Genomic DNA, 20,511 nt, shown 5'->3' on the forward strand with positions numbered 1-20,511 from the left:
TAAAAAACGGGTGTGGCAGTCCAGTGGGACTGCCGGTGGAAGTTACACTTCTATACACGCATTCGCCGTTACAAATTTATTTGGGAGTCAATCTGCACAATCATTACATATGTAATGCTATAGGTAAGACATAGCAGAAAGAGAAACAGAATTAATAACAACTTACTAACAATAAATAAACAACTTTTGACCTGTAATAGGAGTATATGAGTAGTAAATGAAGGATTGTATCAATATTTTGATGAAAATGTATATTTTTATTTTCATATAAATATGTATGAAAGGAGTTGAATGCAAAAATGTTTTTACACATACTCTGCAGTAAAATTCATTGTTTATTTTGTTAATAATATAATAATACAATACAAATTAAAATGCAATATTCATAAGTATTTAAAAATGACAATAATATACATAACTTTTCTACTTACGCATATATGTTTAATTTACCATGTAATAATTTTAATAAAAAAGTCCTCCCCGACTGGGAATCGAATCCCGGTCTCCCGCGTGACATGCGGGGATACTGACTACTATACTACCGAGGACATGACACAAATGTATTTCAAAATTGACAGTTCTGGATCATACAGTGATTTATTGAGATTATTATTTTGAAATACAAAAGACTAATATAATTATGAACATTTAATAAATAATACAAAACATATCACATACTACATACATAATAAATAATAATATTAATAAATATTTTATTATATATATAATATTAAATTATATATACAAAAGGAACATTTTTATATTCGAGAGAGAAAGAGAGAGAAAATATATCTTCTGTCTCTCTCTTACTCATTATCTTACATATGTAATGATTTCACATATTCACTCCCATACAAATTTCCAACGTGGAGCGCGCGTATAGAAGTATAACTTCAAAAACTGGGAACCTTTTAAATGTAGGTGTTCCACAATGAATATTTTTTACTGCAAAATGTCCTCGAAGGGAAAATAGACAGTAATAGAAGAATACCCTGGTTGATAAATCTGCGTCAACAGTTCAACAAAGATCACACCTTCCCTTTTCCGAAAAGCCGTGTATAAAGTTAAAATTATTTTTTGGCCTCCGAGGCTCGAAGGGAGTACGACACTTAAATAAGAATCAGTTTCTAAAGAATGAGAACTAAAACAAAATCCACCTACCTTATAAATACACGTGGCTTCGGTATTTTTACTGGATAGATTTGTGCACAAGAGCTAGATTAACGATATTGCCTCAACCGGACCAACAAATCGTTATTAAATGAATCTATGCTGTCTTGTGATTTTAAAACAGCAACTAAAATTATATTCAAGAAAACACCTCATTCTCAGGAACGCGAATTTAAAAGAAAATATTCTATAATAAATATATATCCCACATAATCATTGCAGCCTTTTTTAATATGGCACAAAAAATATATACATAAACCACAATGTTATGTAGCACGACAGTATTGTTTCTTAGAATATTGCGTATTGATCTTTTTCCACTTTTATGAATTATCAGTTGACTTTTTTCTATTTTATAAGAATTAATAGGTTGTGTAATAATTATTTAACTGTTATTTAAGTTACAAATATGCAAAATTCTGTCAATCCTAAGTCTGAATCAATGAATGAATATATGAATACTGATTCTCAATTTACTAATACATCTTTTATTAGAACTTTTTGTGGTTAGTTTACAAAAGCACGCAAACACAATCTCACATTCTTTACAGGTAACTTTAAATAGAAATAATAGTTAGTAATAAAAATACCATCTAAATATTGCACATTCTTGCTCGCTTTTAACTTAGGTATTATGAGAAATCCATATATATTTTTATTCTATTAACTCCCCCATCGCGTCATTCCAGACAAATCCGTGTACGAAACTGTGATCAATGGGTTTTACCGGTTGGAACACCTAAAAATAAATCATCTAATCTAAATCTTTCAGTGTACGTCTAGGTACACTGTCAACTGTATTTAGATAATAAAAATAGATGTAACTACTTCCGCTGCATTCTCGGTATTAGAGGAAGTCCGCTGTAGTTTATTTACTCGGATGCATATGTACTTGCATGTAAATTATAGCATTTAGATAGTCCGCGTAAATTATACAGGATGAGGTATCATATACGATTAGTACACTAATTTGATACTATGTAAACTCCTAATGAGAAGGTGGATGAAATGGAAGGAGATGTGCAGCTATTATAAGATTGTTTTAAACACTTTTAACATTTTTATACTCCGTTTGAAAATTATTGATAGCATAGTCTTTATGACATAGCCCAGTGATCATATAGGCAGGAACCTAAATTCCTATAAACACAATCACGGGGGAATCTAAAGAAAGCTGTGTGGGGTAGGTTTTCTACGGAACTGGACTCTAGGCTGGATACCCCTTACCATCAGAAATTACAAAAGATTCGTTGGCGTCGTAATAAACACGGCCAAAAAGCATATACCAAGAGGCTATCGAAAAGAATACATTCCTGGTTAGTCCCATAACAGCGAAGAACTGTACCAAAATTTCCTTAAAAGCGGCGATCAAGAATTAGCCGATGAACTGCTCCATAGCCTAGATGCAGCGAGACAACAAAAATGGACGGAAACTGTAGAAAGTCTTAATTTTTAAACATCAAGTAGGCAAGCATGGACACTACTAAGAAAAAATAAAGAAGAAGAAGGAAAAGCGGAGAAATAAGTACGAACATAGAAGAATACTCATGGATAGACGAAGCAGCGGGATGTTTAAATGACACCTGAAATTTAAATGACAAATGAAGAAAAAAATTCCTTACAACGGAAGTAAAAACTTGGATGTACAAAACTAAAATAAACTGATAACGATTATACTGTAAATTTAAGGGCAGATACGGCTAAAACACAAATATTGGAGACAGACGGAGAATACGAATAGATTAATTGTTATATGTAGTTTGAAACAAAAGTACTAGTTAAGTAACTCGTGGCTTAGCAATATCATAACAGCAATATTTCATTCTTTTAGATGACCTTGATTTTCTGCCTTTTTTAGAAAAATGCAATGTATGTTGACAATATTTCTATTTTAGATGCTTAAGATTACTAATCTATTTTTATGATTAGCACCATTTTAGTGTAACAAATTTTGTCAAATAAAACATTCGGATGATAACATCTTGAAACGTGATCCATCAATCCAGTTTTCATCCTTGACCTAAAATTTTAGCAAAAGCGTGATATTAAGTATAAGAAAAAAAGACAATTATTGAACAATGTTTGATTATAAAGTCGATTCTAAAGTTTAAAAAACTATTAATTTTGTAGCTAATAAAATGATTGAAGTTATTAAAGAAAACAAATCATTTTTTTATCAACAAAAATGACTTTTATTATTGGTTAGATACAAGTATTATGATTATATACACTGATTCCCAATGCTTATTTAACAATTCTATGCTTTTTTTATAGAACGGTTCACGCTTGACAACACAATGCCTGTTTCTGCATTAATGCTCATCATTTTATCCAAATCTCTTTCTCTGGAGCATTTGAGGTTGGTCAACAGGCAATATTCACTAGGGGACAGATCTGAAGAATATGGTTGGCCAAGGATCAATTCTAAGTACCATTTATATACCTTGCCAGCTGATGTCAATGGCCGCCTTGACTCGCTTTCACTCAGCTAACTGTCGATTTGATTTTAGAATGAAAGATCAATGTTCCATCCAATGACACCTACTCTTATTCAAAATTATTTGTGCTGTGATAAACCTACTGCCTTCTACAACTTCAATATCTACTCCACCGCTTACCTCACAAAGCTTCAATTTAAAATTGACCAAAATAAGTTCGTAGACTTTCTAGATGTTTTTTACTACTGTTTAACTATTGAATTTAAAAGACTAGAGCGTTCAGCATTATTTGTGTATGTTCGTCTACCTTTGAAGTCAACATATCAACTTTTAGTCATTGTTTGACATATGATGTTTGACACCCCTGTCTAAAAGAGCTTGGGCGATCACGAAAATATGAAGAGACGTGACGTTCGAATTGTCTCGTTTTATCTCGATTTATAAAATGAGGAACTTGGACAGTCCACAGTAAAGTAGCTATTAAATTAAGTAGATAGCTGCAGAAGAGTTTGCTGTGGAACTCTGAGGACCTCATCACCTATTTTATATATAAAAAACTAAAATGCACCTGATAAAAAAAAAACTAGAAACAAATTACCAAAAAAAAGACTATGTATTAGAGATCAATACTACTTAGTAATAGATTTAGGATAAGATTGTATAAGAAACAATAACTAATGAAGAAATGAATAAAAATTGTAAGATTGGCGAATGGATTTAGTGTCCGCAGTCATATAAACCCAAACAAACAACAACAACTCGATTTATCTCTATTCATCTACGTTCAATCTCAGATTTTGACGTAAAGTCAAAAAATCTTTAAATGTGTCACAATCAATATACAACGCATATCCAAGAAGAATTTATTTCCAAAATGCAATCGGTATTTTCACGCGCGATCTTTCATAAGACTGTGTTATTAGTGAGTGAGTTAAATGCCTGCTTTAACTTTTGGCTTATTAACATGTTACGTTTTTTGGAAGAATTAATATCATTAGAGAGATTAAACTACATACCGTCTGAAATATACTTTCTGCATCCAACTGTTTGCATTGAGATTTCGGGGAACTCACCTAAAAGAAAAGAAAAAGTTTATTAAAAATTTTTTTATATATCTCCGAAAATATTGACGTGAATATTTTAATTTTATTACGAAATTAACATATAGAGCACAACTTGGAGAAATGCTTATGTCTATACGATAATTCCACTATTTGGAAGAGTGATTTCATCGTTTGAAGGCAGAGAAGGGGGGAAAGACGTATGAAAATCCAGTGGCGTACACTCACTTTTATTTCAACGTTAATTATATTATATTTTTTAAATATTATTTGTTTGAAATAGGCCACAATATAAATTTATTTACAGGTTTTTACTGACGTTTCGATCTCTATATCCAAAGACCGTTTTCAAAGATATACACGATAGTTACACTTATTTTATTTGTTTATTATTATATATTTATATAATATTATTTATATAATCTTATATTATTTATTTTCTTTTTTTTCTAACTTTAAAAACGGTCTCTGGAATAGAGATCGAAACGTCAGTAAATTAACCATGTAAATAGATATATTGTGGCTTATTTTCAAAATTCTCCCTAAAAATACAGAATTCCACAAGTAAAAAACTATAAAAAATAAATATATCTATCATTTATATATTTGAAAACGGTCTCTTTATAGAGATCGAAATGTCAGTAAATTAAACATTTGAATATATTTTGTGGCTTATGTGTTACTTGATGGAAATTCATTTTATGTAACAATAAAACACTGAAAACTTTGTTTTCGAAACTTCCACAAAATTTATTATAAAATCTTATCACTACAGCTGTTTCAGCAGAGTGCCTTTCTTAAGTGATCTATTTTTGATATGTATTTACACTTTATAGTCTTTAACGAAACCACTATATAGTCTTTAACCAACTTGAGACAAACAGTTCTCCCCTCCTCAACCTATTTCGTTAAAGACTATAATTTGTAAATGCATACCAAAAATGGATCACAGGAGAAAGGTACTCTGCCGAAACAGCTGTAGTGATAAGATTTTATAATAAATTTTGTGGAAGTGTCGAAAACAGACTTTTCAGTGTTTTATTGTTACAAAAAGCTATAAAAAACAAATAAATTTGCAGAAAGCCTATTGATGCTACCCCGCTGTCGCGGAAGTTACGCTAAAACGTCTATTGACGTGACCTGACCAGGTCTTAATTTTGATAAGATTCTCTTAAACCAGCGCACAAATACTTCGGAAGTCATTTCTTCATGATATTCTCCTGTTTTTCTTGACTCATATTGAAGCAAACCATCATCAAGGAACCCTGTTGCACTTCCTATATGGATAATGATTAAACGTCGTCTCTTTCCTGATGGAGCTTTTAATCCTGTAAAGCAGCCTTCTATAAATGCTTTGCTTTTACCTTTGATATTTAAATCTTGCCAATCTTTTCCAACTGTATGACCTTCGTTAATCCAGGTTTCATTCAAATAATATATTTTCCGTTGAATGCTGCAAAGCAAGTTGATAAAATCGTTTACCTTGGACAGCAATTAAATTGTAACACAGAAAGGCACGGCGAAATTAGATCTAGGATAGAGCAGGCTAGAGCGGCTTTTAGAAGGATTTCCAAGGTGTTATGTAACAGAGACCTAAAATTGGCATTGAGGATCCGCCTACTCCGCTGCTACGTGTTCTCGGTCTTACTTTATGGTGTCGAGTCCTGGACTGTGAATAAAATCGATCTAAATCGCCTTGAGGCTTTCGAAATGTGGTGCTATAGAAGAATTTTAAAAGTTTCCTGGGTGGAGAAGATTCAAAACTCCACAATACTAGTACGTCTCAGTAAGACTACTGAGATCATAAAAAGCATCAAGCAGAGAAAACTGGAGTATTTCGGACATGTAATGAGAGGTCCCAAATATAAGTTGGTACAAAATATCATGCAAGGAAAAATAGCAGACAAACACAGTCCAGGACGAAGAAGAACTTCATGGTTGAAGAACTTTCGAGATTGGAATGGTGTTGATATAAGCATGCTATTTAGGGCGGCAGTGAATAAAGTTAAGATAGCTATGATGGTAACCAACGTTCTAAAAGGACATGGTACATGAAGAAAAAGAAGGTATAGACGTTACAAACACGAGTCATATCGGTTAGACAGACATGTCTAGGTATCTAGTACTCGTGGGGGAAAACCACAAGCGTCAGGCAATACGAAATCTAGTCTAGCCACTACCAAGGCAGTTGAATGTTATCAAAGGGAACAGCTTGGATGAGCTGCGTAATTTGAGAAACTGTTGGCCGAACTATCACTTAATTTTAACCTGTAACCACTAAGCACAATATCATGAATACGTAATTTAGAATAGGCAATTTGGTTCGACTAAATCCAAGAGCAGCAATAGCTGAAAATCTTTATTATTGTCAGAATTAGTAATTTAAATATTAATAGATTTTAAAATAGCATTCAGGATATACCAATCTAGCAAGACAACATGTAGTTGGGCAAAATAATATCTGGCTTTTAATTTTAATGTTAATGTCAACTGTATTCAAACCGTTTCTTTAAATTTCAGAAATAAAACAATATTAAAACTCTTTATTCACATTGAAATGCGCCATACATACAGAAAACGTTATTGTTTTTATTTTTCGTTAGTGATAAATATTCAAAAGTTGTTGTCGTCTTACTAAGACAATGGTAGTATGATAAATAACCCAAGAGACAGGCGTTGCCTGATATTTAGGACAGATCTTTGATTACTTGGAAAATTTAATGCAAACAGTGTTCTACATAAACAAATAAGTGTTTCTTTGCTTTAGGAAAGAAATAAGATAAGTATTTTATTTACGCGTTAAATATAAATACCAATACTGAACTATAAATGAACTGCTAAAATACTGTGAAGCATCGATGACGGAACAACTAATTGGATTAATTATTAACAAAATTATAAAACACAATAAAATACCAAAATAGAGAACTAGCGAATTCTGCTATTAAAAAAAGATGATAAAAAACAACCAGATGAACTGAAGAGCTAATCAATCAGATGATGATCTTAGCAGGCGAACAAGGTCTTTTACAGTTGCAACATTCGGCATATAAGTAAGTAAGTTCGTGTAACCTTCTAGCTAAGGACTAGCGTTACGGTTTTCAGATCGCGCAAGAGTCCCTAACATGACTTAACGACCTGGGACGTAGCTAGCTCCGACATACGGCATAAAGCAAATAACTGAAACTAATTAAAGTATCCTAGATCAGCATTTCTATACCTGATAGACTTAAAGAAAGCATTCGACACTTCAAATACTATAGGCATTCGTAACGGAATACGATAGGAGGATACTTTAAGACTTACGTTTTTTAATTAAATCATTAATGAAGTCATCAAACATGTCAATAAAGGAAAAAGATACAGAATACAGTGGACGAAGCAATATTGGAGAAAGAAAAAGAATGATCAGTTTCTTGCGCTCTAGAACTTTGTACCAAAACTTATGTATTCAATACTAAACATTGGGAAATTTTTTAAATGGCCAACGGTGCAGATCAGTTCATAGTCTATGAAAAGCCTATCTGTATCTCTTGGAGAATAATATAAAAAGATAAATAAAATTATTTATTGCGCAACACTCTAAGATTAATTAATAAGGACTGCAATCTCTTAAACCTGAAAAAGCTTTTTGTATTGTATTTTAAAATATTAATTATAAATAACACATAACGTTCTCATAATATTAAAAAAGTGCATAAATTCTCATGCCAATACAAAATGAATCATATACTTTAATTCAAATAAATACAATTCTCAAAAAAAGTAACTTATGGTATAAATCTACTGAACACCGCACTTAAGCTTACCACAAAAATCCTAACCAACAAAATCAATAAACTTACAACTTTATCAGATGAACAATAAGGATTCAGATCCGAAGGATCCTGTGTAGACGCCGTATTTGTACTAAGACAAATCACATAAAAGGCCATCGAGTACAATAAATCGGCATATCTGTTTTATAGACCTGACAAAGGCCTTCGATCGCATCCAAGTCGAAGACGTCTTACATCTACTGTATAGAAGAAACAATATACCAATCAATATTATACAAACCATTTAAAACATCTACTTCTATAATCGAATACAGGCAAAGATAAATGGAAAACTAACACAGTATATACCAGTACAAAGCGGAGTCAGACAGGGTGACTCGTTAAGCCCACTTCTATGTAATATAACAATGGACGAAATAATACAAGCAGTACTTAAAGGTCATGGTTACAGAATGGGGAACAAAGAAATCCAAATAATATGTTATGCAGACGACGCCGCATTAATCGCCAAAACAGAAGACAAGCTCTAAAGATTAACATACATATTCAATACAACAGCCAAGAAATACAATATGATAATATCAGCGGAAAAAACCAAATGTATGACAACATCTAAATGAGCGTTAACGATGTTCCTTAATAATTTATTCTGATATCGTTGTATAATTTGGATGTTACTTTCTTTTGTACAGCCCCATAGCTGTATCCCATATGTCCATATCGGTTTAAGGACTTGCTTATACAATAACAATTTGTTATAAGATAATAAATATTTGTCACCAGACAGAGTGGATTTTTTTTCCCATCAACGAGTACATCTTTCTGAACTTAATTTCTAATTCCTTTTTTTTTCTTAATATGTGCTTTCCAAAGTAGCTTGGAATCTAATGTCATACCCAAATATTTTGCCGTATTTGCATAAGGTATTTGGTTTCTATTCATACTAAATGGTATATGTTGTTGTCTTTTGTTAGTAAAATTGACATGAACAGATTTTGTTTCATTGCTAGATGCTAGACTGCTAGAATGCATGTGTCGTCTGCAAATGCCGCAATTGTGTTCTAATGATGGAATATCGCTGGTAAGACATGAGATGAAATCGGAAAAGTTTGAGTGGCAATATAGACACTCTAACGGATTTCAACTTGAACGGAATTAAATTACATGGGGGAGCTCGAAATTAAGGCGTAGTTATGGATTTTAGGTTTATAATCTCTTATGCTCTCCATCTAGTTCTACTCTTAAAACTGTTTGTCGTAACGTCTTCTTGTTTTTTTTTTCAATTGTATTGGATGGATTTCGATGTACCTGATATCCTGATTTTAATTTTTTATCACACCTTTCTTTGTGCTTCATATACATACTCTCGGCTAACTTCATGTTAGTGATAAAACTTGTGCACAAACACTTGTTGTTTTTTTTTAGAAAAATAGTCTGTTCAAATGTATTGTTCCCTAAGTTAAAGCTTGTTTATTTTCCACAGTTTAATCTACTGCGCAAATTGAGCGATGAAAAGGAAATATCCTTACACTGCTTTAGAAAATAAGTACGTAAATGACGTAAATTAGCAACTTTTTGTTCTAATTGTTCGACTTTTATCCTTTCCTATGAGGTACCGTGGTAAATTTGTTCTGAATTATACTATTACTTTAATTCTTCAACCTCTTTGATCACCTTTACTGTCTTCCAAGAGATTGAAAAATTGAGATACGGCTTGGCACACAAATAGTATTGTCTTGTGACCAATATTTTCCCTTAAATCAAGCTGTTTCATTTATGAAGCAACCCTAAAGATTGGTTAAAATATAATATTGCAATATTTAATACAATCTTGGTTTACAAACGAATGTCCTTGAATTTACCGCAAATATTGGACGTGACTAAGAAGGTATTAGACTTTAATTAATGTTTTTTGAGAGACCTCAACCGACCAGCGAAAACCAACAGGTGGGTGTGCTAATAAACTTGTTTTGCAGATGTTTTCAAATCTGGTTTTCAGAATTCGTTACTGAAATGTAACGATTTTATTGTTTTTTATAAAGGTTATTTATAAAGATTTTCCGTTTGTGTTAAGAAAGGCGGTAAACTCAAGCAAAAAAGCGGGAGAAGATAAAGCAAATTTTAATTCCACGTAGTCATATGTCTGTCTCACCAGGATTTTCATGTAGCTATTTTTTTCTTGAGTCGTTACTTACAGATTCTCTTCAGTTTCTTTTGGACTTTAAGGACTATAAAAAAATTATAATTTAACGCAGGATATTTAATTTTATTTTTTATTTAGGTCTAATATGACACTTATCAGCGATTAATCTTGTCCTTAAAGTTTCTCTCCTTACAGAGGTTGGACATTATTATGACAATTCTAACTTTATTCACAACTGTCAACTTCATCTAACTTTCATCAACCGTCTTTTAACTTTATTCATAACAAATGGCTTCATCTGCTGTTCCGTTTGTCTCTTCTGTTAGTTCATGCTCTATTTGTATTTGGCTTTCTGGTTTCTATGCGCTATGATTCTGATATCCTGCTCATCTTAAGATGTCAATAAGTTTTTCATAATCAATAATCCATATATACATATCGTGATTTATCTTCCATCTTTGCATTAGCACATTTATACCTAACAAACACCTTTCTTGTTCTCTTGCACATCCGTTGTGCAGTTTTTATAACTTTTAAAAAAGTTTTCAGTATTTATAATAAACGATTCATACTGCATTCTGAAAAAAAACTTTATTCACGTACCAATCTGATCAAATAACTATTTCGTTCGTGAAGTAATTGTATAAATTGTTAATACTTTATGCGTGGATGCCTCCGCTTGAAATCAGTAATTCAAATTATCTATTGTGCTTGCAATCATGTCAAGAAGTTTTGCGTTATCCAACGTATACTTGATTGATTATTTCATTAAAATCAAGTTACGGAATTAGGAAATAAACAAAGTAAAAAATCGAAGGACGGTCATCTTTTTTATCGCAGTATTAATAAAAGACTCGTAATGTCAGAAATATTTTTAAAATAGTTTTTGACATAAAAACCAATATAGGCGTACTACATTAATTTTGCAAAGAAAATTATTTACAAATTAAAACCCCCTTTATAAATAATAAAAAAAAAATATTGAAGCTAATTCAATATTTCCTTTTAAAATTTGATCATCGACTAATACAGATCCTTGAGAGTTCGATAGGTCTACTATATATTTATAAAGCCTTCCGTCAACATAAGATACAACTACCTGGACTTTACGGAAGAAAGGCTCATTATCAGCCCAACAGCGACCTATCTGGGAATCCTGTTTACCAGGATTCTCCGTTGGGACGCTGATCTAAAGGTAACTATAGATAGGGTGAAAAATAGATCACGATTCACTTTCAGGAAGGATTGGCAGGACACACGTAAAAACTCTTATTCACACTTATAAAACCTACATTCGACTCATTATAGAATATAGATCGAACATTTATCGCTTACTAAAGGACTCTCCAAATGTAGAATCTTGCACAGAGCTAAATACAAAACTTCTCCGGAGAAATCCATAACATTTCAGATATCTACATTATGTTAGCATCTTTGTCCAGTTTTCTACACTCTACGCTCTTTTGCCATATGTCCTGCCCATTCTCACTTTTAGCGATAACTTCGATACCATCTTCTACTTTGGTTTTTCTTCTTAGATCTTCGTTTTTAATATGATCTCTTAAGCTTGCAATGATTTTCTCAATAACTCTTTGCGTTATTCTAAGTCCGAGTCATACCGACTAGTAATCGATCGGCCACCTCTAACCTAGACTAAGTATCGATTAGTCTTCGCCGGTTTTTGAGCTTTGACCAAACTATCGTCCTTTGCTTCACCCATGCAAGTACCGCCCATATTTATATTTCGCAGGTACCAAAATCGGACCGTAGCGCCATCGATTTTATTTACTAAGACTCGTCTTTTACTTTTATTCTAAATATTATATATAAAAGTTATGTTACTTTTGTTATGTATTTAAATATATTTTTATTTGGATTAAATTTGAGTTTTACTGAGTCTGGTGGCTAATAGAGCTCTTCGTCACAGTTTACTTACTGTTACCCAGGTAATTCTTATTCTTCTTGTAATTCCTCGTTTCCCTTACTTTATTTTATGTCGCAAGTGCACATATTCTCCTATATTTTCTAATTTTCTTTCAGTATTCCTATTAACTTGATTTTCCTGAAATAATTCGATCCAATACTAATAAGAATTAATAAAAACTAAGCACTGAGACATGATTTAACTTTCCTTACATAAAATACAAGTCTATTACATATAAGTTTTTTGAAAAAAATAATTATTAGCGAATTCGTTTTTATATTTTTCTTTGTGTTTGAATAATAGGAAAAAAATGAGACCTCTTGTTTCAATTTATATAACCGCATTTGTATAAGAAAATACCTTCCTACGCACAGTTTTGTAAACTAATTTATATTAATAAAAGTTTAATTCCAGAAACAAAAATTTAAAATTAAAATGAAAGTATATGATTGCATTTCTTTTCAATTTGAGCTCCACCATTGTATGAAACACCTGTCATCAGGAACACTTGTAGTACCTCGAACTGGAATGAAATGCTCTTCATCTATATGGCGGTTATGGTAACATAACATGCCTGAGTACGCCAGGGGAGACCTCTATAAGAAGCAACAAGGAGTCAGGAGTCTTCTCTTCGACTGGAAGCTATTGGACGATGTTGGTAATATCCTTTTATATATATAATATATAATAACGGATTTATTACGGCTGTCGCCGCTTCTCCGCCCCCAATTTCCATCTTTTTCTGTCATATGCAGTTGCCTCTTCTAGGTCTCTTGCCGCCATTGCCTCATCAATATCGTTGCGCCAACTTCTCCGTGGTCGTCCTCTCTTTCTTCTTTCAGGAGGGATCCATTCCAGTACTCTCCTAGGCCATCTGTACTCTGGCATTCTTTTAACATGTCCGAACCAGATTAATTGTTTTCTTTCTATGTCATCATTGATATTTCTCTCCATTTTCATTTCGTTTCTTATTTGTTCGTTTCTAACTCTCTCCAGTTTTGATCTACCGCAGCTTCATCTCAGATAATCCATTTCTGTCGTCATAAGTTTGTTTCTATTAGCTTTGGTGACGTCCCATACTTCCGAACCGTAAAGTGTAATACTTTGCACTATACTACCGTAAATGTGTTTTTTGGTTTCTCGTCGAATTGTTTTTTGCCAGAGAAGAGAGTTTAAGGCACGGGTCGCTGCTCTGCCCTTGTTTATTCTTTCCCTGATTTCATCTGCGCTATTTCCCTTCTTGTTGAAAATGACCCCCAAATATTTGCAGGATTGCACGCCTTTGATTTTGTCGTCTTCCAAGACTAGGTCACATATTTCATCTGTTCCCACTGAGAGATATTCACATTTAGTCATATTCATGTTTAGACCTGCCACCTCATATTCTTCTTGCAGTTTTCTTACCATATAGCTAGGATCGTAGCTGTCTTCGGCAATTACTACCTGGTCATCCGCAAAGAAAAGTGTATATAGCTTGTTTTCTTCCACCGTTATTCCCATGTTTCTACATTTTTTTACCCATTTCACTAAGGATCTGTCCAAATAGATTTTAAATAAGGTGGGTGACAGACAGCAGCCTTGTCTTAGTCCTTTTGTTGTTTGAAAGGGAGAGGTGATTTCTTGTCCCATTTTAATTCTTGCAAAGTTTTGTTCGTAATATTTTTGAGTGGCGTTAATAAGAATTGGGTTTATTTTCAAGTTACCCATTTCTATCCATAGTTGGGAGATCGGTACACTGTCATATGCTTTTTCCAAATCTATTAAAGCTATATGAGTTTCTCTATTTCTCTGCACTCGTTTTTCCATTGCAATTTTTAATGTGAAGATATTATCCATAGTGGAGCGTCCGGCCCTAAATCCAGCTTGTTCTTCGGGTTGTTTCGTAGTACTTTTGAGTATAGTCGGCCTATAGTAGCAATCACTGCGATCCCTCTATAGTTTTTAGGATCCATCTTTGTGCCTTTCTTGTGTATTGGAGAGATATACGATTGTCTCCATTCTTCTGGAACTTCTTCTCCGTTTAAGCATCTTTCGAATAATTTTCGGATCATCTCAAACAGTTTTGATGATCCATTCCTAATCAACTCTGGATGTATTCCGCCTGGGCCTGGAGATTTTTTTAATTTCATTCCCTTAACTGCTTCATTCACTTGTTCTATTGATATTTCGATTCTTCCTTCTACTTCCACTTGTTCATTTGTCTGTTTAAACCTTTCTCTTCTCTCTGTTAATAAGTTCTCAAAATGCTCTACCCATGTGTTCTCTGGTATTCTATTTATTATGACTTGGTTTTTTGTCGTTGTTCTCATCGTTTTTATAGTTCTCCAGGCTTCAGAGCTCTTTGTCCCTCCTATATGGTTGTCTAGGTAATGGCATTTTTGTTCCCATGTACTATTTTTCTTTTTAACCACTTCTCGTTTGACTTCTTTATTCAAGTTTTTATATTGTTGTTTTGTATGTTCGTCTCCCTGCTGTAATAACTGTAGATATACTTCCTTCTTTCTTTTTATCTTTTCTTCCACTTCTTTATCCCACCAATATGGTTTATCTACTCTTCGTACCTGTGGCCCTAAGGCTTCTAGCGCTGCGTCTTTCATGCAGTTTTTTATATGTTCGTATTCATCCGTCGTTGATCTGTGTGATTCCTGTAGTTTTTGTGTTAGTCTCCAGGAGTAAAGTAACTGTGTGCTCTCGTTATCTAGATTATCTAAGGTGTACGTAGTTCTCTCTATTTTTTCTCTGTGTTCTTTGTTGATGTCTGTGTGGTTCCTGTCTACGAATGGTGTATATATTTTTCCTATTATCAGGAAAATATGAAAATATATATCCACAGTTGAAAAAGAAAAGAAATGCAATCGTCTGCTTACATTTCAACATATTTTCTTTACGTAAAAATTGCAAAAGATGGTGTTTTTCAAGGGTGAACTGTAAGTAGATATATTGTCGGAATAAAAGGATATTACTAAGATCATCCAATAGCCTCTAAAAGTCTTCTGACTTCTTGTTCTTTCAATTGCATTTCATATTGGTTCTTCAAATTGCATGAATCTTACCGAGTTTTATTTTTTTAGAAAGTCATTATAGATTAGTTGATACCAAAACATTGTAACTAAGAAAATTTGCTTCGGAATAATTGTCGAAGTTGTTTTGTTACAAAAATGGACATACCTGCACTCCAAACAGACACGCGAAAATATGCCTGAACGTATACTTAAGTAAGTTTTTTTTTTAATCTACATAACACGTTTAAAAATAAATCCTACCAAGAATTACTCGACTTAATTGAATTTGGCTGGAATATACACGGAATGCGAAAATTATCAAATACCTACGCAAAAACGCCTTATCCGTTGCATCTTCTAGAAAAAACGAGTCGTATCTTGTTGATTCTTCTGTTGGACAAAGGAATTAACACATTTCCAAAATTGGCAATACGGGTATCTGGGGAATCAAACCGACTAATGTAATCCAGCGATAAATTTAAAATAAAAAGTGGGCGTTACATAAACTTTTTTCCAACCGAGGACAAACATTTAACAATAACAGGACCGGTTCAAGGGTAAATCGACGCGGCATAACGTCTAAAACCGTTGGTGTCTGCCGTGATAAATTATTCAGACCATTGAACTTTAACGTTTTTCTTATTACTTACTATAATGTTATTATTAACAAAAATCCAGGAGGAAATAAGCGATCTGCAGAAAATATATAAAGTTAAAGTAGTTGAAAGAAGTATAGCAGTTGGAATAGAAAATATCTCTGGGAAAGTGAGGATAGCTTTAGAAGAGGAAGAAATAAGTAGGTTACAGTAACAATTGGGTTAAATCTAATTATAGAAGTGGGACAAATTCCAGACGAATGGAGAAGCAGTATATCAGTACCTGTTTACTAATACAAGGGAGATGTACAATGATGCACAAACTACAGGAGCATAAAACTACTTAGACCTTAAACGCCCAAGGGTGGGTAAAAAAATCCACCTAATGCGTGTTCCAAAATTTTCCAAAAATTGTTTAATGTGTTAAAAAGTCGGCTCTTTATCGAATGTTAATTTGGCTCTACCGATATTTTTGTAAATAAAAGTAATATCTTGAGTAAAATCTGGGTGAGCACAAAATATCCATCCTGGTAAAACTTGTTACTAAAGCTTTCTACAGGGTGTTTCAAAAAAACGTAACCCCGTCTCTAGGGTAGCTAAAACACTAAAAAATAATTGAGGTTTGCTTAGTAAAAAATTTTTGTAACGCCATCCGTTTTCAAGATACAGGGCGTTGAAGAAAAAAAATTTTACGCATTTTTTACGATTTTGCCGAAACTACTGGCAACATTGTAATGAAATTTTATACGAATATGTTTTGGAAGCTGATACATCCCATGAATTTGTTTTTATATCTGATTCTCATAGAGGGCGCTAGTTACACGGATTGTACTAAGTATTAGTCAATATAAATTTTTTAAGAGTATAATTATTAATCAAAATTTCAAGTAAACTTAAACATCATTCAATTTTACACGAAAAAGGTACTCTTGGTAAAACTCGATACTGTGTACCGTTTTCGGAATATTTTGATTTGAAAATTATGAAGTAATAATTGATGCTGGTAGTAATGATAAAGTTCTAATAGGTATACCTCTATTTTCTCCAAGTGTGCCATAGAAATCTGACATTTATTGATTGTTATGACGATAAATCAACAATAATTAGAGTTTTGAAACCTTGTTATTTGTAAAATCAAATCAAAATGTACTCAAATGTTGAATACACTGACATGTTATTAACCTTAGGCGAATGTTTAGGATGTTCTAGTGCAGCTGTGACACGTTATGCAGAAAAGTTTCCTAGAAGAAATTTACCAAGTAAAAAAACATTTAGAGCCGTTGAACGACGTTGTCGAGAAACTGGGAATGTGAGACCAAATAAAATAAATTCTGGTAGACCAAGAACAACCAGAACAATTAATAAAGAAAATGATATTTTAAATTTACTTGATCAAGATCCAACAGTTGTTAGCGTAAGGAATATAGCAAGACAAACAAATACTTCTTCTTCAAGTACTTGGCGGATACTGAAAGAACAGCAATTACATCCTTATCATTACAGACAAGTCCAAGAGCTCTTGCCAGATGCCAGATGATTTTTGTGAAACATTGCAACAAAGGACAGCCCACAATCCAAATTTTTTAAAATGCAACGGACGAGGCCACCTTTACGCGACAAGGTATGTTTAACTCCCATAATGCACACTACTGGTGTGACGAGAATCCACGAGTCAAAAGCGTATCACATTACCAACACTCATTTAAAGTTATTGTTTGGGCAGCAACTTTAGGTAACAAATTAATAGGTTATCATATTCTACCTGGAAATTTAAATGGTGATATGTATCTTGATTTTTTAAACAATTCCTTATTCGAGATATTAGAAGATTTAACGCTAAACGAGCGAAGATCTTTATTTTTTATGCACGATGGAGCTCCACCACACTTTGATAGAAGGTGTCGTAATTGGTTGAGTAATCATTTTCCGAATCGATGGATTGGTAGAGGTACAGAAGCTCCGATTCATTGGCCGCCTCGGTCATGCGATTTTAACCCTTTGGACTACGCAGTTTGGTCGTATATTAAGGAAAAAGTCTATGCTACAGAGGTAAATTCACGCCAAGAATTGGAAGAAAGAATTTAACGTCAATTTAATGACATCATAGCTGATCCCCTACCGTTTAGAAGGTTAATGGAATCTTTAGAAAAAAGAATAGACTTGTGTATTCGCGAAAACGGAGGGCATTTTGAACACTTACTGTAATTGAATTTTATTTTATGTTCTTAGTCATTAATTTAATTTTCTTCTTGTGAGTTTTGTTTAATTACTAACTATTTTATACCAGCATCAATTTACTTCATAATTTTCAAATCAAAATATTCCGAAAACAGTACACAGTATCGAGTTTTACCAAGAGTACCTTTTTCGTGTAAAATTGAATGATGTTTAAGTTTACTTGAAATTTTGATTAATAATTATACTCTTAAAAAAGTTATATTGACTAATACTTAGTACGATCCGTGTAACTAGCGCCTTCTATGAGAATCAGATATAAAACAAATTCATGGGATGTATCAGCTTCCAAAACATATTCGTATAAAATTTCATTACAATGTTTCCAGTAGCTTCGGCAAAATCGTAAAAAATGCGTAAAATTTTTTTTTCTTCGACGCCCTGTATCTTGAAAACGGACGGCGTTACAAAAATTTTTTACTAAGCAAACCCCAATTATTTTTCAGTTTTTTACCTACCCTAGAGACGGGGTTACCTTTTTTTGAAACACCCTGTATATAATTCTCGTTGGCAGGAATTTGTTTAGAGTTGCCTCCCCTTTCAAAGGAATTGGACTCGTCTCCGTTAGAATTGCAGTTGTGCGCATCTTGGGCTTCGCTTCTTTGTTTTGTAGGAATGTGTAGGAGCTGTGAGTGCTTGTTTATATGTTGTGCTAGGAAGAAGTGAATGCAATTAATTTAAAATGAGCAAGTATTTGCCAGAACGCGAAGTTCAAATTAGAAATATAGAAGATACAGAATAGTGTTAGTGATTCAGACATTGAGTATGGTGATAATGATTCCGATGTAAGCGAAACAGAAGATTGTTTTTTACTAGATCCCCACCAGATTTTCAGAATGACAACTCGGATGTAACTCCTGTGCATCAGTATGTGAGTCAAAAAGGTAGAGCATACTTGGCTCACCCTCCACGAATTAATAGACGATCGAAGCAGAACATCTTCTGAGAACGAAAAGATCTTCGTAATAAAGCTATCGTTACGTCTATTACAGAGTCACTTTTAAAATTTCTCCACAATGATATAATCGACGTAATTATCCGCCACACTAGCGAGGAGACTGAAAGGAAGAATGTGGAGAAAATCGACAAATCTGAATTACTGGCTTTTACTGGTATTCTAATTATTTTGATGAGTGTAAATGCGGGTACTAACCTAAACTGCCATGATTTGTGGCCAAAAGCATTTGGCACGGTTATCTACGTTGGTACCATGAGCAGAAACAAATTTATAGATTTGTTAAGAGTTTTACGTCCCTTTTTGATAATAGAGAAACAAGGAAAGAAGGGCGAAAGCAAGATAAATTTGCACCACTATCTTTGAATTATTGAATAGCATATTCCTACGATACTTTACCCCAGGAGAGAATGTCGTTATTGATGAGATGCTGTCCGTGTTTAGAGGAACGAGTCCTTTTAAAATTTTCATGAAATATAAACCAGGAAAGTCTGGTATTCTCATTCGGATAATAGCAGATTGCAAATCTCGTTACTTTAGAAAATGGAGGTTTATTCTGGAAAGGTGGAAAGCAGGACACCAGAGTGTAGAAGACCAAAAGCTACTGTGAAGCATCTAGTTAAACCAATACAGAATACAGGTCCCAACGTTACTCACTCTGGTTTGGACACACTGTGGACTCACAGTCCGGAACTCCACAAGTTACTCTTCTCTCCTATGTCCCTAGGATAAAGCACACAAAAATACTAATTTACTTATCTCGACAATATGCCGATGATGTGGTGAGCAACGATGTCAAGAATAGTCTGATATAAATCTATTCTATAATGCGACCAAGGTAGGAAATACAGTTCTAAGAGTTCTACAAGAAGGTGGTCATTGTCAACATACTTTACATTATTAGACATTGCTTCCTTGAATGCCATTTCCTTATTTACAATTAACCACCCACAATGGAATATAAAAAAACGTATTAGAAGGGATCTTTTCCTTCAAGAGCTATTTTTCGAACTAATAAAGGCTCTTGTCCAACAAAGGGCTAAGAATCTAAAGGGGTTGTATTTTCACATTGTAGTTGCGATAGAGGTTATCTTGGGGCAAAAACTTAAAGGCGTAAGTGAAGCTTAATCTGACGATAGACAATACACGATACGATACAAAGACGCGGTATTCCATTTGCGCCAAAGAAGCGATTGGTGGAAATGAAG

General features: G+C 33.3%; 1 protein-coding gene across 5 annotated transcripts in view; it reads right to left on the reverse strand.

The window, feature by feature from the left end:
• Sarm (sterile alpha and armadillo motif) overlaps positions 1-20,511 on the reverse strand; it is a 368,252-nt gene that overhangs the window by 135,472 nt on the left and 212,269 nt on the right. For 4 of the 5 annotated variants that reach the window (XM_072523938.1, XM_072523936.1, XM_072523939.1 and 1 more), the window contains one exon: positions 4,625-4,681. The exons of the other annotated variant lie outside the window; for it this stretch is intronic. In XM_072523938.1, coding sequence (XP_072380039.1) covers positions 4,625-4,681 — 57 coding nt within the window. The remainder of the gene's footprint in view (positions 1-4,624; positions 4,682-20,511) is intronic. 5 annotated transcript variants of the gene reach the window in all.

The sequence above is a fragment of the Diabrotica undecimpunctata genome, chromosome 2 (assembly GCF_040954645.1).
Source record: "Diabrotica undecimpunctata isolate CICGRU chromosome 2, icDiaUnde3, whole genome shotgun sequence".
NCBI lineage: Eukaryota > Metazoa > Arthropoda > Insecta > Coleoptera > Chrysomelidae > Diabrotica > Diabrotica undecimpunctata.